Source organism: Thamnophis sirtalis, unplaced genomic scaffold, assembly GCF_051295495.1.
Source record: "Thamnophis sirtalis isolate CommonGarterSnake01/CBP01778 unplaced genomic scaffold, rThaSir2_p1.2 scaffold_6, whole genome shotgun sequence".
Taxonomy (NCBI): domain Eukaryota; kingdom Metazoa; phylum Chordata; class Lepidosauria; order Squamata; family Natricidae; genus Thamnophis; species Thamnophis sirtalis.
The window spans coordinates 122,836,701-122,856,221 of NW_028261386.1; the positions used below are offsets into that span (position 1 = coordinate 122,836,701).

The 19,521-nt window shown below is 36.4% G+C and overlaps 1 protein-coding gene across 31 annotated transcripts in view; it reads right to left on the reverse strand.

Moving 5' to 3' along the window:
- RIMS1 (regulating synaptic membrane exocytosis 1) overlaps positions 1–19,521 on the reverse strand; it is a 324,358-nt gene that overhangs the window by 37,145 nt on the left and 267,692 nt on the right. For 19 of the 31 annotated variants that reach the window (XM_087718871.1, XM_087718872.1, XM_087718869.1 and 16 more), the window contains one exon: positions 5,852–5,964. The exons of the other annotated variants lie outside the window; for them this stretch is intronic. In XM_087718871.1, the coding sequence (XP_087574997.1) occupies positions 5,852–5,964 (113 nt within the window). The remainder of the gene's footprint in view (positions 1–5,851; positions 5,965–19,521) is intronic. 31 annotated transcript variants of the gene reach the window in all.

Here is a 19,521-nt window from a genome sequence, read left to right on the forward strand (position 1 = left end):
CTAAATGATGATGAAATCTCTTCAAAGTTTCTACTCTAAACTTGATTTCCAACAGGTGTTTGCTACAATCAGTGCCCATGGTCCACATATGGATTTTGCTGATTTCTAATGGATACTTTTAAAACTATTATTTAGCAACCAGGGAAGGGAAAGTATAGATAATAATTCTCTTAAAGATAATAGAAACAAAAATAACTCTGCTTCTGTTGTTCTTTAGCGCTGCTTTTAATGAAAGAAACAGATAGCACAATCCAGCTAAAATTATTTCAGAATGACCTGAAAATGACTGCAGAATGATCTGAAAATACACTTAAGTATTGATATTTTTAGTAATTTAACAGTAAATAATTCAATCATCCTGTCAGTTTGGACAACTATTTAAGAATCTAAATGTAATAGCAATAGCAATAGCAGTAGACTTATATACCGCTTCATAGGCCTTTCAGGCCTCTCTAAGCGGTTTACAGAGAGTCAGCATATTGCCCCCAACAATCTGGGTCCTCATTTTACCCACCTCGGAAGGATGGAAGGCTGAGTCAACCCTGAGCCGGTGAGATTTGAACCGCTGACCTGCTGATCTAGCAGTAGCCTGCAGTGCTGCATTTAACTACTGCGCCACCTTGGCTCTTAGTAGTACGCTGGCTATAAAAATATAGACTTTCTAAAATTTATCAAATCATCTATAAACTATGCTCAGTTTCAAAATTCATCTACCAGTGTTTCAGGCCCTGCTTTACAATTAACCCCCCTGCTTTATATTCTGAATGCTACATAAGAATCTTTAGAAAGTAGAATCTTGCCCTCTAGGCTAAAAACTCCCATTTGCCTGAATCGGCAGCTGTAATTTAGTTCTTCTGGCTTTCGATGTTTCTGCCATCTGTCCCTTGTTAGTAAAATTCCCATTTTACAGTTTCAATCTTTGAATATTTCATTAAGTTTAGATTAGGTAATTGAACTACTTTTCAATCTCTAATTGTCTTTTCTCTGTCACACATCAAATGATCAAATAAAAATCAGGTAATGATTTTAAAAAAACCAAGTAAAAGATAAAAAAAATTCAAGTAATTTGCAGATTGTGTGACTCCAGGCAGTGAAGTGGAGAGTATCTACCCAAAGATCTCCAAAAAACCATGGTGATATTTTCTGGTTTTCCTCAATGGGAAAATTTTAGTACAGTGTATTTGCACAACACGGAAAGCCATAAAGCTGGAGAAGGCAGCTACATTGCTCAGAAGTGGATGAAGGAATGATAGGCAGCCCTATACAATTTTGAAATAGCTGTGCAAGATTTGGAAAACAAAATGACAACTTTAAATGATTGAAAATAAAGGGCTTCATTTATACTATGAACATTGTGAAGCACCTCTTTCAAATGCATTGAACAACCATCACAGTAACTGTCTTTTTTCTGCAAACTGGAAAAGCAAAGAGGTTACATATTTAAGAAAATCACAGAAAGATTTTTGTAAATAATCACCTACTCTAAAAGTTGGTTTTACATTGCATAATGACAGTATAAAGAATTCCAGCATGTCTGGATGGTGCTACAGATGTTTACATGAATATTGCACCAGGTGGTACAAATACTGTGGATGGAGGTATTTCCCTTTATAACAACGTAACTACAGTTAATTCACAGTTTTCAGGTATCTGTGAAATAGATCACGCATCCAATAATATTTTGTGACACACAAGTATGAAGATCTACTATTAATTTGTAAAGCTATAAAATCATAATTTACACACAGCAATTTTAGCAATTATAATAATCAGCAAAGTATGAGAACAAAAGCATATTGTACATTTGGTATTTTATATTGAATACATGTTTCTCATGATTACTTCAAAGTGGAAATCTGTTGGACTATTAAGTTAAGTGACCTTAATCCTTGTTTAGCAAATGAAATTGTGACCGGCAACTCAATCTTTAAGCAAAGTTTCTTTCCATTAATTGCAGCACCATGGGTACTTGAGAGACCACCTCCTGCCAATTACCTCCCTAAGACGTATCAGATCCCACAGATTAGGCCTCCTCCGAATTCCATCTGCCAGCCAGTGCTGACTGGCAACTCCTCGGGGGAGGGCCTTCTCTGTGGCTGCTTCGGCCCTCTGGAACGATCTCCCCGTGGAGATCCGGACCCTCACCACCCTCCTGGCTTTCCGCAAAGCCACTAAGACCTGGTTGTTCCGGCAGGCCTGGGGCTGATGAATTTCCAGCCCCATTTGAAGCTGCGACTGTTGTTCTATTTTAATTTGTTTGTCTCTTATTCTCTTATTTGTATCCTCTTCCCCCTTGGTTGTTAGCCGCCCTGAGTCTCTCGGGAATAGGGCGGCATACAAATTGAATAAACTACAACTACTAACTACAACTACAACTATTAAGGTTATGACCCAAAACAGTTGGGTCAGCAGTTAAGTTTTCCATATCTCGACTTTCAAGGAAGTTGGGCAAATCTTATGATTACGCTGGCACTGGCCTAATAATCTTATTTAGCAATAGCAATAGCACTTAAACTTATATACCACTTCACAGTGCTTTACAGCTGTTTCTAAGCGATTCAGCATATTGCCCCCAACAATCTGGGTCTTCATTTTACTGACCTCGGAAGAATGGAAGGCTGAGTCAACCTTGCACCAGGTGTGATTTGAACTGCCAAATTGCAGGCAGCCGGAAGTCAGCAGAAGTAGCCTGCAGTACTATATTCTAACCACTGTGCCACAATGGTTGTAATTTAGTTTATCAAATGCCTTACTGAAGTCCTGTAAATTATATCCATTTCTCTGGTCCACTAATTTTGCCACATTTTCAAAGAATGCAATAAGATTTGTTTGGCATGATCAGTTTTTAATAAACCCATATTGGCTTTTGGTTACGACTCTGTTTGCCTCTAGGCGTTTGCAGATTTGTTGTTTGATCTTTTTCAGAATCCTCCCAGGTATTGATGTCAGGTTGATAGATCTGTAGTGTCTTGGATTCATTATTTTTCAATCTTCAGAAAAGAAAAGAAAATGGATCCAGGAAACTACAGACCTATCAGCCTGACATCAATACCCGGAAAGATTCTAGAAAAGAAAGATAACAATATCTATTCTTCCAAAACCCATAGTTCGCTTTCCAAACACTTCTTCAATTTAATCATCTATTTAGTAATTATTACTTAGATTTCTATATGGCCACACTCATGGGGAATTTATTGTGGTTTCTAGCAGAAAAATCATAGATTAGAACCAAGTAAAGTTTTTAACAGTTTTTAGTTAAAACTCTTAAAATCTATATTCCCACTGACATATTTATGATTAAATATTCTAATAACTACGACCTTATTAAAATTTCTTCTAAACATGCCTTCATAGCTTTTCTAAATATCAAGAGAAAAGGAGCTATATGGATGTAGGAGAGGGGATATTATCTCAAGGGTTTGTGACACAACTAAAAAGCATTGCTTTCTGCTCCCCCCCACCCCCGAAGTCTAACACACATAGGCAAAGCTATTAGCACTTTAACAGTTCTTAACCAGATGAGTGGAATACACTTAGTGGAATGTCTTTCACCTATAACTATAAAAAAGTAGAATGCAAAACAAAAGCAATAAGAAGGTCTAAAAATACCAGTTCATTGGTATTTCTGAATGAGGGGGAGCAAATGATAAAAGCAAGTGACAAAAAGCACAGTACAACATAATCATACAAACTGTGCCCGTTTTCTTCATGCATTGCTACATTGAACACATATGCATAATAGGCAGAACATGAACCGCAATCCCATAACACATAATGAAAATGCTGGTTTCTATAGATTCCATTTTTCAATGCATAATTTGCCATAATGTTTTGATCTGGAATCTGAGGAAATTGGGGAAACAAATTGCACATTTATAAATAAATAAATGCCAAGATAGGTTTTTTTTGTCTAGATTGCCTATGATAGATTTTTAAAAAAAGCAGTGCTTAACAAATTGTTTCAATTTCTGTTGTTAGTAATCGGTTGTTGTTCCGGAAAATCCTAGTTATTAGATAATAAACTCATTAGCAAAAATCACACACTTTACACAAAAAAGTGAGTTCTGTTTGTAAATGAGAAATTACTGTATATCAGTGATGGCTAACCTTTTTCCCACCGCTTGCCAAAAGTGGGGGGGAATGCAGGGGGTCATGCGCGGGTGTGCCCGTACCCATAGGCTATGCCCATACTCATCCGGAGGGCAAAAAATGACACTACGGGCAACCTAGAAGTCTGTTCCTGAACTTCCAAGTTGCCCAGAGGACCATTTTTCACCCTCCAGAGGAAGAAAAACAGAACAGCGTGCAACTTGGAAGTTTGTTCCCGAACTTACGATTTGCACTTTGGTTTTTTTTTTGCCCTTCAGAGGCTTCAGGAAAGCCTCCGGAGGGCGAAAAATGACCAAAAATGAAGGCCAAAGTCAGCTGGCACGCTGGAACTGACAGGACAATGCCTCGCATTCCCTAACAAATGGTTCTGCGTGCCATAAGTTCGCCATCACGGCTGTATGTGATTTATGACTGTTTAATTGACACGTTAGTATTATGCAATTGAACCTGCGAATAACAAACTGAGTCCTTTCCTTCTGAAAACTCATGCTATAGTATGTAAAGAGTCCATCCATGGAAGCCTTTGTAGACAAGTAAAAGCTTCCTGCTGTCACACTATCCATGAAGAACAGTTGTGAGAGATTATGGAGAAGGAGGAAAAGGTATGACTTAAAGAGGGAATGACCTGCTCACTTCTCCTTCTGAGCTACTCGTTTGCATAGGGATTGTACTACTACTTGAAATGTACATTTCCAATTTGTAGAAAGGCTTTTTTTTTAAGAAAAAGGAGGAATATCTGCTTGATTCAGTTAGAAATCCTAGAGAAAGATTTCGAAGTTGACAAAAATGATTTGTTTTAGAAATCCTCAAGAATTTTTTAAACTTTAATTTAGACTACAGGAAGATTATTGTCTAATGTTCTTTATTATTTTGATGGATGGGAAGGGAGAACAATTTGTTGAAAGGGCTCAGAGAGGCTGGTTGGCCACCAGAGGTGCCTGAGGCATGGAGCTGCGGTAAAAGCCAAAGGGAGTGTGCTCCTGACGTCAGGCTTGGAGCAGTGGGGAGGAGACAAAGGAATTGGTCCTGGATGCCCGGCAACAGCAGGCAGATCGACGTAGAGAACAGCTACGCAGGTACAGAAGATAATTGGACCCAGGTGGTTGTAATTAGGCTCCTCTCAAGATAGTATTTAAGGAGAGATTCTGGGAGGAGTCTGGATGCAGGATTCAACTTAATTCTCAATGCTGGAGAAGCTGTTATCTGTATCTGTTGGAGTCTGGGTTGCTGCCAAGGTTCTTACCTGTTCGTCGTGCTTGGGCTTTCAGCCACCAGGATTTGTGTTTTCTGCTAATAAAGTGCTGTGGCATTCCAGCTAAGCTTGTCTCGGCATTCGTTACTGGATGGAGGAGGGGGTCAGAACATTATCTATCTATCTATCTATCTATCTATCTATATATCTATCTATCTATCTATCTATCTATCTATCTATCTATCTATCTATCTATCTATCGATCTATCGATCTATCTAGTGTTAGGATTTTTTGTGTGTGTTTTTAAAAAAAAGCTAAGGAGTACTCAGTCATTAGGGTTAGGGTTAGGGTTACAAATGAAATAATGACATAATAATATGGTTTCTCTATAATAACACAGTATCAGTAGTTTCCTAAGTTAAACAATAAAAAGCTTATTTGGAGTGATATCATATATCCTTCCTCAATATTTTTGTTGTATGCCATATTTTTAACATCTATGTAAATTCTTCAGCTTTTCAAACAAAGTGTCCTATTTTGGTATTTACCTTAGTATATTGCTCATGTTCAAGTTCTTGACTAGAACCACACCCTGTTGTCTGATTGTACCGGTGCATTTTCATTTTCATCTGTCTTGTTCGCTCCTCCACTACTAAATTTGCTGCAAAAACAGATAATAGAAAACTATTAAAAAAAACCTTTGAACATAGGAAGCGACTTGATGTAAGTGTGACTTTATTTCAAACTGAATAAATATTCAAACAGTATCTCCATCAGGACGTGAAAGCAAAACAATAAGCATGCTAATGCTGATCAATAAGGATTGCTTGGAAACCCTATCTACACATTTCCAAATTTCCAACATATCCATAACATGCATTCTTTTATTTAGAATATTTCTTAAAATTTGGAAAATATTATTTTTGTTCTTTTGCAAAATATGTCTCTCTGTAATATAATTCTACAAGGATAACGTTCCATCTAAGTTAGAATATTTATTGCACTTTTAAAATATTTTTAGTGATATTCTTAAAAGAAAACAAATACATTTGCAAATGTGGTAGATATGGCTTCCAAACAATTTTGCATTATTTTGTTTATAATTGATTAAAGCTTCCAAACACCAGCCTATTTATATGCAAAGCTTTTCTCTGTATTGAGTGGGGGTTATGCCTTACACATATATTTTGATACAGGAAAACATCCTAGCTGGATTGTATCGAATTTCACCTTGGAATATAGATTCCTGAAAAATATATATCCCTTCCGTAGAATAAGAACAGTAAATTCAGTTTCTTAGGCAATCAGTATTTAATGCCATCAGTGTACATGATCATATACTGTTTTTAAATACCTCCTGACACCTGAGTATTGAAAGTCTAATCATAAAAGAAGGGAAAAAGGAAAGGAAAAGTATGCAAAGGATAGATGCAGGTAAATACATAATCAAAACTTAATTTCCAGTTGAGAAAGAGGATCGTGTCAATAAATGAAACCTTTGTGCAATAACAGATTTATAAAACAATAAAAAAAGATTGCATCAAATACAATTAAATAAAATAAAGACATAGCATGCAGGTAGTGAATAAGTCAAATCAGGAGATTTGGGGCATAAGGAACTTTGGTGGCATAATTAGAATGCAGTACCGCAGGCTACTTCTGCTGACTGCCAGCTGCCAGCAGTTTGAATGTCACAGGCTCAAGGCTGACTCAGGTCTCCATCCAGATTGTTGGGGGCAATATGCTGACTCTGTAAAACTGCTTAGAGAGGGCTGTAAAGCACTGTGAAGCGGTATGTAAGTCTAAGTGCTATTGCTGCTGTATTACTTTTTCGGAAAGCACAGATGTGCTCTGGCTTAGCAAAAGACTTAGAATGCAATCTAAGAAGGTTTGGCACATTCTGGATTTTTGATACTTTCTAACTATACATTAACTGTGCAGTTTACATTTTAATCAAACAAAAGCAAAAGGCAGATATTAATAACAATCATAGATATTTGCCATATATTTTCCTTTTCATGCATTCTGTCAAATAACCTAACTGACTAAATGTATTCACTTGGCTCATTGTGTTTGCAAAGGCCTACTTCTAACTAGTCTGGTATAAGACCACAGTTTTAACATTCTCATAGCTGCCTAGATCATCTGGATTAATCAGAGAGGCCTCTCACTAGCTCTTTGATGAAGACGTGATAGTGGAGATAAATGAATCCAAATCCAAATAGGTGATCAATAGATGTTAAACTTCTCCAGTGATGATAAATTCTCTCTTCACAGCAAAATAATTTAGCTCAGCAAGGGAAGCCATATGCCTAAAATCTGTTAATACTGTTTCAGCAACTTGCTGCTAAGATAGCTCAAAATCCCTCTGTTAAAACACGAAGTGATTAATTCACATAGTTATGCACCCTGTTTTAGGGAATAACCGGAGAATCTAGAATCCCTGCATTATACAGTCGTAACACAAGTTACAGTACTGCTTTATTAGAAAACATCCCCATATTCATATTCCCTAGTGCAGAGAGAAAATACAAAACAATAGTCTTGGTGACACAGAAATCTGAAACTTGGGCCATGCATGTCCAAGGCACTGTAATTATTACAGAAAAGTCCAAGTGTAAAATGTTTAGGGAGCATCCTGGATAATAGCAAAGCTTAAAGTTAGCAGACCAACTGTCACTTGGTGTTCTTGCTCTGTGACCCGACAAATGCGCGCCTGACAACAGCGCGGCGACAAAATTGCGATGTCGACAGCGCGCCAACAAAGCGCGCAGACAAAAGAGCGCTGACAGAAGCGCGATTACAGTTAAGGTAAGGGTTAGGGTAAGGGTAAGGGTTAGGTTTAGGGTTAGGGTTAGGGTTAGGTTCAGGGTTAGGTTTAGGGTTAGATTTATGGTTAGGTTTAGGGTTAGGTTTAGAGCGCGCTTCTGTCGGCGTGCTGTTGTCGGTGCGCTTCTGTGCTCATTCGTTGGCGTCATTTCGAACTCGTGATTTTTTCGCCGTGGTTTTGTCGGCGCGCTTTTGTCGAGCGCGCATTTGTCGGTGAACCTTTTTGCTCAACATTCACATTGCTTCATTTGTACAATTTCACAGAGCATTTTCTATGGGTAACCCTGCAATTTTTCTGAGTTTTCCGTTTTTTTTTTTTTCCCTTAGACTGCCCAATAGCTTTGGCAATGCAGGAAGCTGTACAGGGTAGAAATATAACAGCTAAAACCTAAAGCAAAATGTTTATTTCACCACAGAATTTCAGTACAAAATAAGCTATCTGTCTTGTATGATCTTGGGTAATAGGAAGCTGTCTGCTTTTCTAGACCACGATGGAATGACGTACACATCTGGAGGTGAGCATTGTATTTAGATTATTACTCATAATCTAATGCATTATCTTTATCCAATAGGATACCAGACCCTTTGACTGTTGCCCCAACTAGGAAACCAATGATTTGATATAGCCTAATTTTTGTAAAGTTCCAACAAGGAAATGTTATTCCATAAAATTAAAGATTCAAAATATAACCCAAAATAGATTTGTCATCTGAAAACCATAGCTGACACAGCAATAAATCAAGGCACCTTTTTATTATAAAAGTCTGAAAGGGAACATTAATGCATGCCTGCCTCAAAATGATAGGCAACTAGGACTCCAAAAAAGCTACGTTTTCCAGGAAAACAGCACATTTGTACTCTGGACTGAAAACCTTTACAACTTTATCCTTGGAAAACAGATAAAGTGTGAGTTTGTGCATATGTGTGTGTTTGTGCACAAAGAGCCTCAAATGAGAGTTGAGAACGTAGTATTTGTATATTAAAATACTCAGTATGATTTTATTTTTAAAACCTTTGATGATCTTTACTGACAGAGATTTTAAAACAGGCCCAGCCTTGAAAAATAAGAATTTTAGATTGTGAGAATTCCTCTTGCCTCTTCCAGATCATTAGGTATCACACTATGATTAAGGGTAACAAAACTTGTAGTAGCATCTACTTCATTTCTAGTATTTTTAATCTTAGCTATATTATTTTATATACAAAATGCAGACAGCTAATAATTATCATGGCCAATTGATTCTATTTGCATATGAAAAAGCATCCATCTACCAAAAGCCCCAATTTTCATCTATGTTTTTGATTGGCATTTTAGCAGAAGGAACACCATTTGAGAGACCGCCTCCTGCCAATTACTTCCCTACGACCTGTTAGATCACACAGATTAGGCCTCCTCCGAGTTCCATCCGCCAGTCAGTGTCGACTGGCAACTACGCGGAGGAGAGCCTTTTCAGTAGTAGCTCCGACCCTTTGGAACGATCTCCCCATGGAGATTCGCACCCTCACCACCGTCCAGACCTTCCGCACAGCCCTCAAGATCTGGCTATCCCGTCAGGCCTGGGGATAAAGATTCTAATCCGTCACCACCCGAATGATGAATGAATGTTGTGTTCTATTTTACTTATGTATTGTCTCATGTCTTGTCTTGTATTCCCCTCCCTATAAATTGTAAGCCGCCCTGAGTCCCCTCAGGGAAAAGGGCGGCCTATAAATAATAAACAAAACAAATCAAATCAAATCAAAATTTTAAATCAATATTAATGTTCAGTCCAGATTATGATAAAGAAATAAATGAAGGAATCAAAATTAAATAAAAAAACATTGGACCCTTGGAGATGCTAAGAGAAATGAAGACGGAAATAAACCAGAAGATAAAGAAGCTGTGATTTTACAGACTGGTCTTCGTAAGAACATCAGAAGCATCAATATGGGGCAATGGACAGTTGATTCCAAGCAGCATAGAAAAAGGAAACTAGGAAAGATATTAAAAACTGAGAAACTTTGGATGAATACATGGGCATATATGATAGGAGAAAGGATAGAAGCAGTGGTTATCTTGGACCTGTGGTTAGAAAAAAGAAGACCAACCCCCCTCCCCCACCGCCCATTGGCCTAGAAAGGGCAGTTTAAGGAAAAACAAGACATAAGAAACAAACTTTAAATCAAGACAGAAAGTCTACTCACAAAGAAGCAAAAGATGAGAAGGAGAAGAGGCACCGACTTTTCTAAATATAAATGGAGCAAATGGTTTACAAAAGAAAAAAATGTGAAAAATTAAAACAAAACATAATTTGTTTACGCGGGAGACATATTGGAAACAAAGGACATAAGATATTTGATTTGTAAAAAATTGGGGGGCGGAATTTATTTCCGCAGGAACTTAAAAGAATAAAATAATTGTTTTGTATATGAAGCCGTAAATAGAACTTCAACTTGTATTGACGGATGAGCATAATATATTTCTTAGGGTGGAAGTTAATTTGTCTGAGACTATGGCTTTGATTTTGGACATTTATGCACCAAATGAGGATAAAGTACTTTATTGTTCTATAAAGAGCTTATGAAGAGACCAATGTTTTTTCTATGAAAATTGATGTTTGATGCTGAATTGGAATTTAGTAATGTCGCCAAAACTGGACAGAATTTTGAGAAAAATATTAAAATTACTCAAGGCAAACTTCCTATAATTTCCTTTGATTTGATGGACAATTGTTGATATATGGAGATAGATAAATAATAATTTAACAGAGTTTATGAAACACATAGATGCTTCTCAAGAATAAATATTCTTTGGATTTCAAAGAATTTGGCTACTAAGCTTCATGAAGTAGAGATACTACCAAAGACTTTTTCAAATAATAATCCTGTGAGTTTATTTTATAAAAGGAAATTCAATTATTTTAGGTGGATACTGGAATATTGCTACAGCAATAAGCAAATGGAAGGCTGTAAATAAGAAATAAAAGAATTCTTTGAAAATAATTTAGGTAAAGGTATTGATTTAATAATGGTTGGGATGCAAGTAAAGCTTTTATCAGAGATTATTTCATACAACACAATACTGAACTAAAAAAGAAGAGCCAAGGGAGAACACAACCTATTTTGGATTTTTTAAAAAAGAATTATAGAGATTTCCAGAGAAGTAAGCATTTCTCAACAAATCAAACTTTTACAATGAGTTATGTATGTTCAGTAAGAGAAATGGAAATAAAAAGGAACTATGTAAAGAAAGAAAAACCCTTTGAATTTGCAAACAAACCAGGGAAATGTTCTGACATATAAACTATGAAAAGAAAAACTAAAGAAATTGAGATTGAGATTACAAGAGGAATAACATGGCTATGCAAAAAGTGTGTCATCAATATTACTCCAACTTGTATAAAAGACAAGACATTTCTCTGGGAAAATCAGATGAAAACCTAAAGAAACAAAATTTACAGAAGATTACAGAGGAAGAGAAACAGATTACATACAGGGCGGGGCATAACCTTTTCCTAGGGGGTCACAGCAAGATCGACAGCAGTTTACAACTTCCGCGACACCTCATTTTAAAGCCCATAAAAAACTGAATTGAATGAGCTATTAAATGTTAAATTTGCTTTAAGAATGGCTGGAAAATTCGATTCGGAAGAACAAAGCTCCTTGCATGCGTGCAAATGCGACTCAGCAATTGTTAAAAGAAAACAATGTCGAATTTTGGGGCAATGATGTCTGGCCGGGAAATTCGCCAGATCTCAATCCGGCAGAGAACATTGGGGCCATAATTAAGGATGAAGTGGAAGCTCTGATGATTCAGGAGCAAGGTCAAAATCGATATTCGGTTGAAACTTTGAGAATGAATTTGGAAACTGTGTTGAAAAATCTGGAAAATCGAACGGAACTGTTTGAAGATTTGTTGTGTTCTTATCCACCTCGTTTGAATGCTGTTCGAAGGGCTAATGGTGGTCATACTGACTATTAAATCGTGTCAATAAACTCAGTTTTTGATGGGCTTTCGAATGGTGTATGAATTATTTGTGTTGTTATTACAAGTGTTTCTGTGACCCCCTAGGAAAAGGTTATGCCCCGCCCTGTATAACACTAAAGGAAGTGTGTGAAGCTATAAAAAGTATTAAATCAGGAAAGGTGTCCAGACCAGATGTTCTTATTGAAGATGAACTTTTACAATCTTTACAAAATATGATGAATTCTGTTTTATAGGGAGAAGGATGACAGAACTGGAAACTGGCCAATATAGCATTAATTATTTTTTAAAATAAATATATTTGCTCAGTTTGTATTGTGCATGAGAAAAAAAAAACTGTTAGCACTGAGCAAGCATCTCTCTGCAGGACATAAGGAGACTCACTAATAGCTTACTGATATTTAAAGTTATTCTGTGATATTTCTTTATTTGCATGTTTGCTTTTTAAAAGCAACTGATAAATCCATTCTTCCTGTTCATAATATTTTTTTACAAGATGCTAGAGGAAGGAGGGAGAAATTGCTGCTGAGAAATTTCCCCTCTGGCTAAAAACTTTATTATCAGGGTTATTCAAGTTGAACTGCAAGGACCTGGAGAGATCCCTACATGGGATATCTTAGAAGGAACCAGAACCTCAAATGTTCTGTGTTAAAACAGAAGCTATATATACAAGTGGCAAGTATGTTGCTATTGACTACAAGAAAAAATGTCAAAGAATTCTCAATTCTTCATTGAAGGGTGGAAAAAGAATGGGTAACGGGATATTTCGTATTAAACATGGTGTGCTTCTTCATTTCATCAAAGAAATCTATAGATCGAAAATGATGTGATCTTAAGTATTACAATATGTGGTACAATTTATTCAGAGTATTTGGCACTTGCTCCTTGATTTCATTTTGGAACTGAAACTATGTACCATGTTGTTGATGAGTTATGGAAAAGTTAAGGCTTGCACATGGTATTTCTATTCGCAATGTAACTATTAAAATACAACTCCATATGCAAAACCCACAAATTAATAAAGGATAATTTAAAAAAAAACTTGCCTGGAAAGATTTGCTAAGAGATTGGAAGACATATTTAGCAATAGCAATAGCAATAGCAGTTAAACTTATATATGCTTCATAGGGCTTTCAGCCCTCTCTAAGCGGTTTACAGTCAGCAAATTGCCCCCAACAACAATCCGGGTTCTCATTTTACCCACCTCGGAAGGATGGAAGGCTGAGTCAACCCTGAGCCGGTGAGATTTGAACAGCCGAACTGCAGAACTGCAGTCAGCTGAAGTAGCCTGCAGTGCTGCATTTAACCATTGCGCCACCTTGGCTCTTATTTGATACTTGCATTATTCATTCTATGTATTCTTTTTGATAAATTGTTAGTTTTGTGCCCAGAAACTTTAACAGAAATAGTTACTGTTTAGCAAAGCCACATATACTATTAAACTATTATTATGTAGTATCAAATGATGATCATTCTTTCTCATGACTTTTGCCTCTTTTTTTGCTTTCCATGTCGCTACTCTTATTTCCACTCCTACTGTTACTTCAATTCAATTAAACAGAGGAAATACAACTGATCCCTACATGTTCATTTTGTAAGCAAGAATAAAACTAGGTTTGTAGGTTTATGCAACCCTAGAGTGAAATGTTCGCTGTTCTCTTACTGATGGTACATATATGTTTCTTTTTGATAAAGTAGTTTTATTGATTCAGGCATTGATCTTAGTTCTTTTGAGCAGAAAGTCAGAAAAATAAAATATTCCAGTAATAACATCCAGTTTATAACACGACAACACCCACATGCACACCCAAAATAATAGCCTTTCCAAATTGGAACTACTTAAACTAATTATGGAATAATCTGCAATAGAGTTTGTTACCTAATATTGCTTCAGCAATTCATTTGTGAAAGCAATTTTTAAATATTAGTTTAAACCTTTTATAACCTTTCCCAGACAAATATGTAGAGGTGGTGAAAGCGGTCTCAGCTCTTTTGACATGTAGCAGAAGAGGAGCATCCAAAAGAATAAACTTTGATTAGTTTAAATGGAGACATTCTTGGCCTTGCTAAAATGTGCATGATTAAGAGAATAAAGAAGATAGTACTCTGGAATGCCTTAGAATATTCTTAATAGCCAATGAAAAGCAATTCCTTTGTGTCAGGATTGGTAACATTATGGTCAATACTAATTCTTGAGAATGACAGTAAAGGTTAAATATATTCGGTTGCTCAAGTAAAGAACTGCTCTGGAGTTAATAGTAACATTAGAGTAGATTGAAAGACAGATATGATAATCACTACTTTTCATTATATTGATTATAAATAGCTCTTCCTTATAGGAAGAAAAAACCTAAAATATTAAAGTCTTTGGTGTAAAGTATGTTCTGGAAAATACATTTCAAAGTAATTAAAAAGAAAAATCATACTACTGATTTAAAAGGCTCTCTCTATATGAACTCTCTCTCTATATATATGAACATGTATGGAGAGTCTTGTAATAATTTGTAAGAAAAAGTATTTGATGAGACTTTTAACCAGTTCATATTTCAGAGACTCAGATGAGGGGGACTGCAAATGATTGATTGATTGTATGACAGAAGTTCCTTTACTGGAGCATCATAAATTCCGCAGGAATTTAGGAACACAGCACAACAGAAGTGCCATTTCTCCCTTTTAATTTCTAGTCCCTTTATCTGTTCCTCTTTACGTACATTCCTGGCTAAAACTTCTAAGGTTAATATAAACATCAGTGGGGATAGAGGACAACCTTGTCTTGTACCTTTCTGGATTGCTATACTTTGCCTTAATTCGCCATTAATTATTACTTTGGCTTTTTGATTTGTATATATTGCTCTAATTGTGTTTATAAATTTATCCCCAAATTCCACGTGTTCCAACTGTTGATGCAAGAATTCTCAGTTCACATTGTCAAATGCCTTTTGGGCATTGAGAAAAAATAGTGCAACCTGTTTTTCATTATGTACTTCATAATATTCGAGAATGGCCAGCATAATTCTCATATTGTTTTTAATTTGTCTTCTGGGGAGGAATCCATTTTGATCTGCGTGGATAAACGATGTGAGGAATTTTTTCAACCGTTCTGCTATTATCAGAGCAAAAATCTTGTAATCTGCATTTAGCAGTGAGATTGGTCTGTAATTTTGTATGAACATCTGATCTGAGTCACCCTTAGGTATTAATACAACGTTAGCCTCCGTCCATGATAGTTATAGGCTTTTGTGTTAGAGGATCCTATAAAGTCTGCTATGAAACTTATCGAGGAATTGACAGAATATGGGAACGTAGCGGATTTAAAGATAAATATGACAAAGACTAAAATGCTGGTTAAAAATACGACATCCAAATTGAAAGAGGAGTTAATGAAGAAATTGGGTATCCAAATTGTTGAAAAAGTGAAATATCTAGGTATACACTTATCTGTGAGGTGTGCGTCCATCAAAGAAGACAACTATACTAATCTGATCAACAAAACTAAGAAACACCTAGAAAGGTGGAAAAACCTACAATTGTCCCTGATGGGTAGGACCGCAGTCATAAAAATGAATGTACTACCAAATTTGTTTTCCTATTTCAGAATATTCCAATTAAATTAGAAAAAGGTTTTTTTAAGGATTTGAATCAATTGGTTTAGAATTTTATTTGGCAGGGAAGAAAACCAAGAATAAAACTCAAAGCCATGCAAGATACTAAGGAAAAAGTAGAATTTAGCGTACTAGATTGGATACTTTATTATATTGCGGCCATCCTAACATGGTTAAAAGAATGGATAATGTTGAGAAATAAAAGATTACTCAAATTGGAAGGTCAAGACCTCCAAGCAGGATGGCATGCCTTTCTGTGGCATGAAAAAGGATCTGCACATAAATATTTCTTTAGACATATATCAAACAGTCCCTGTTATTAATATGGAACAAAATTAAACACGACCACTATACCGAAACACCCATTTGGCTATCTATGATGGAAGCATATATACACCCAAATTTAATTAATATAGAAAATATTGTTACATATAAAGAGTTATTGAATAGACAGGGGGAGATTAAAACTAGATTAGAATTGACATCACAAGGGGTACAAGTAGAATGGTGGTCTTATTTACAGATACAATCAAGGTTTGCACAGGACAGGAAGAAGGAAGTATTGCTAAAGATTACACAGTGTTAGATAAACTTTTGATAGAGTCAGAAAACAAGTTGATCAAAGTGCTGTATAGATTTTTATTGGAATATAAAAACAAGGAAGAACATGTCAAAGAAACTATGGTCGCCTGGGCGAAAAATTTTGGTTATAATGTGGAATTGGTTAAGTGGGAAAAACTTTGGATACTTAATCGGAAACTAACATTGGCTACGGCTTATAAAGAAAATCTTTATAAGATGTTCTACAGATGGCATCTCCCCCCACAGCACGGCTCTCCAAAATGTTTAAAAATCTGGCCCCAAATTGTTGGAAGTGTAAAAAAACACCCAGCACTTATTATCATATGTGGTGGACATGCAATGAGGCCAAAAGATATTGGAAAATGATTCAATCATGGTTGGAACAAATGGTGGGAGACCAAATTTTGTTTAAACCAGAAATTTTTCTCCTAGGCATAATACCGGAGGGGTTTAAGAAAAATGTACTCTATCTAATTATACATGTACTAACTGCGGCACTGTATAACCTTTGCGCAGTATTGGAAAAAAGAAAATACACCATCAGAGCTAGATATAATCAGAAAAGTGTTAGCCTGTGCGGAAGCAGATAGGCTCACTCTTGAACCTAAAAATAAAGGGGAATCAGAATATTTTGAAGTCTGGAACGGATTTTATGATTAGTATAAGACAAGGTGACAAGACTGGAACAAACTGTATATATTGTGATTGGACAGAAGTTTGGAAGTTCGGCAGTTTATTGACATTTATATGCCGCCCACTCCCTAGGGACTCTGGGCGGCTTACAGACAAACAACGGAATATATAAAAATTAAAATAGAAATTAAAATAGAAATACAATTGTTTAAAATTACACAACATACATACTACTTAAAGTGGGGCTGGATGCTAATCAACAGCTCCAGGCCTGCCGGAACAGCCAGATCTTGGTAGCTTTACGGAAGGCCGGAAGAGTAGCGAGGGTCTGGATCTCCATGGGGAGATCATTCCATAGGGCCGGGGCAGCAACAGAGAAGGCCCTCCCCCAGGGGGTCACCAGCTGACACTGACCGGCCAATGGCACCCCGGAGGAGGCCCCATCTGTGTGATCTTATCAGTCTTTGGAAGGTAAATGGCAGGAGGTGGTCTCTCAGGTAACCAGGTCCTAAACCATGTAGGGCTTTAAAAGTAATGACTAGCACCTTGAAGCGTGTCCGGAGACCAATGGGGAGCCAATGCAGCTTGCGGAGGATAGGTGTAACATGGATAGAAGGATAGATAATGCACTAAGTAGGCTAATAGTTAACAGTTGAGACTAATTGTGTATAATATGAATGTATGGTCACTTTGACTCTGCGGTTCTCCATTGTTTTAAATGTAAAAATAATAAAAATTTATTTCAAAAAAAAGTGCCATTTCTCCAAGTATCTTTCAACCATATCTTCCATTTCGTCATTCGTCATTAGAAAAAAATTGGACCGCTCAGTCTTAGCAACATAGAAAGACCATGTGAGTTGATTAAGAAGTCTTAACTTTCTAAATATTAAATCTGGAGCAGTGGTTTTTGAATTTTTTCCTCTCTAGGTCTTAGGTGACTCTTTCATGCATTGTTAACTTATGGGTCAAGGGGCATTTTCACCATCCAATGATTCTGAGCAATGTTGTTTGGAATATACATTCCCCAAAGGTTCATCCATGACAGGCAGGTCATAGATGAGAGTTAAGAGCAAATATGATTCATTTGAAAAGGAAATGGGAACCCTCTTTATTATTCTGCCAAAAAACCCACCCTCAAATGGACATTAACAACAAAGACAGCATGATTTTGGAAGAGGAGGCCACTAGCAAGCTAGCAGGAAGAAGGAGAGAGCAAATATGAATAGCACTGGTGCTTATTATGTAGCTGTATCCTGATGTGTCCAGACACACACACACACATATACAAACACACACACACACACACGTATTGCAAAGATGTGCAAAATGTTGCTCAGAGTCACTTGGTTGTGAGATAGGTATTAGATAAATAGACAATTTAGCTAGCTAACTAATTAACTAACCAACTAAATAGTATCTGAAATGGCTTAACTATAAACTAAGACAATATTGATGTTGTCAGAGCATAAAGGTCAAGGCTGAAATTTTCTATTTCTGAAAATTAGAAATAGAATGGAATGGATTGATTTGCATCAAACATCAGAACTTCACAGAAAATGCTGAAATGCAACTTCCCAAAAAGATAGAATTATTTCAATTTATGTCTGAAGTCCAATTTCAAATAACATTATGATGATTTAAGTCCACGCTTCAACTACAGTTACAGAAGAAATGGAAGCTGAACAGTTGTATTATGAACTGTAGTATCTTGCCAACATGTCACTCTTCCCCTAAAAACCCCAGCCAGATATCTTACAAGTTATGGAAGGTTGGATTGATACAGTTGTATATAAAATAAGTGAAAATTTGGTACTTGTGCATAAACTCAAGCAGGAAATACAGTATATTAATAGAATTCTACAAAGAAAATTCAAATTTTGTAGCAAGTATCCAACAATCTAAAAGGTGATGTTACATATGCGTAGACATCACTGAACGGACCACACTAAAACTGAATTGACTATATACTCAGCAAAAGATATAGAGTTCTATTGAGCCAACAAAATTAACACCTGCTGCTCCATTTGATAGAGTGCCTGAAGAACTCTGAATTGAAATTTATGACATCATTAAAGATGAAGCAAGCAAAAAATATCCCAAAAGGGAAAAGGAAAAGAAGGCAAAGAGACTATCTATAGGTAGTCCTCAAATTGCAACCATTCATTTAGTGATGGTTCAAAGTTACAACAGCATTGAAAAAAGGTGACTTATGACCATTTTTCACACTTACAACCATTGCAGTATCTCTGGGGTCACATGAACACTTGACAATTGGCTCCCATTTATAACAGTTGCAATGTCCCAGGGTCAAGTTTTGTGACCTTCTGATAAGCAAAATGGAATGGGGAAGCCAAGTTCACTTAACAACTGCGTTACTAACTTAACAACTGCAGTGATTCACGTAACAACTGTGGCAAGAAAGATAAAATAGGTCAAAATTCATTTAACAACTATCTTAGAAGTCGTGACCCATCAAAACCGCGGTAGACAAAACCACGCTCGACGAAAGCGCGTACCTGACGTCATCAGCAGCGCGACGAAAAAAATTAAAAATAAATTAAATTGAAATTAAAATTAAATTAAAGCAAGCCGATTCACATAAAGGTAA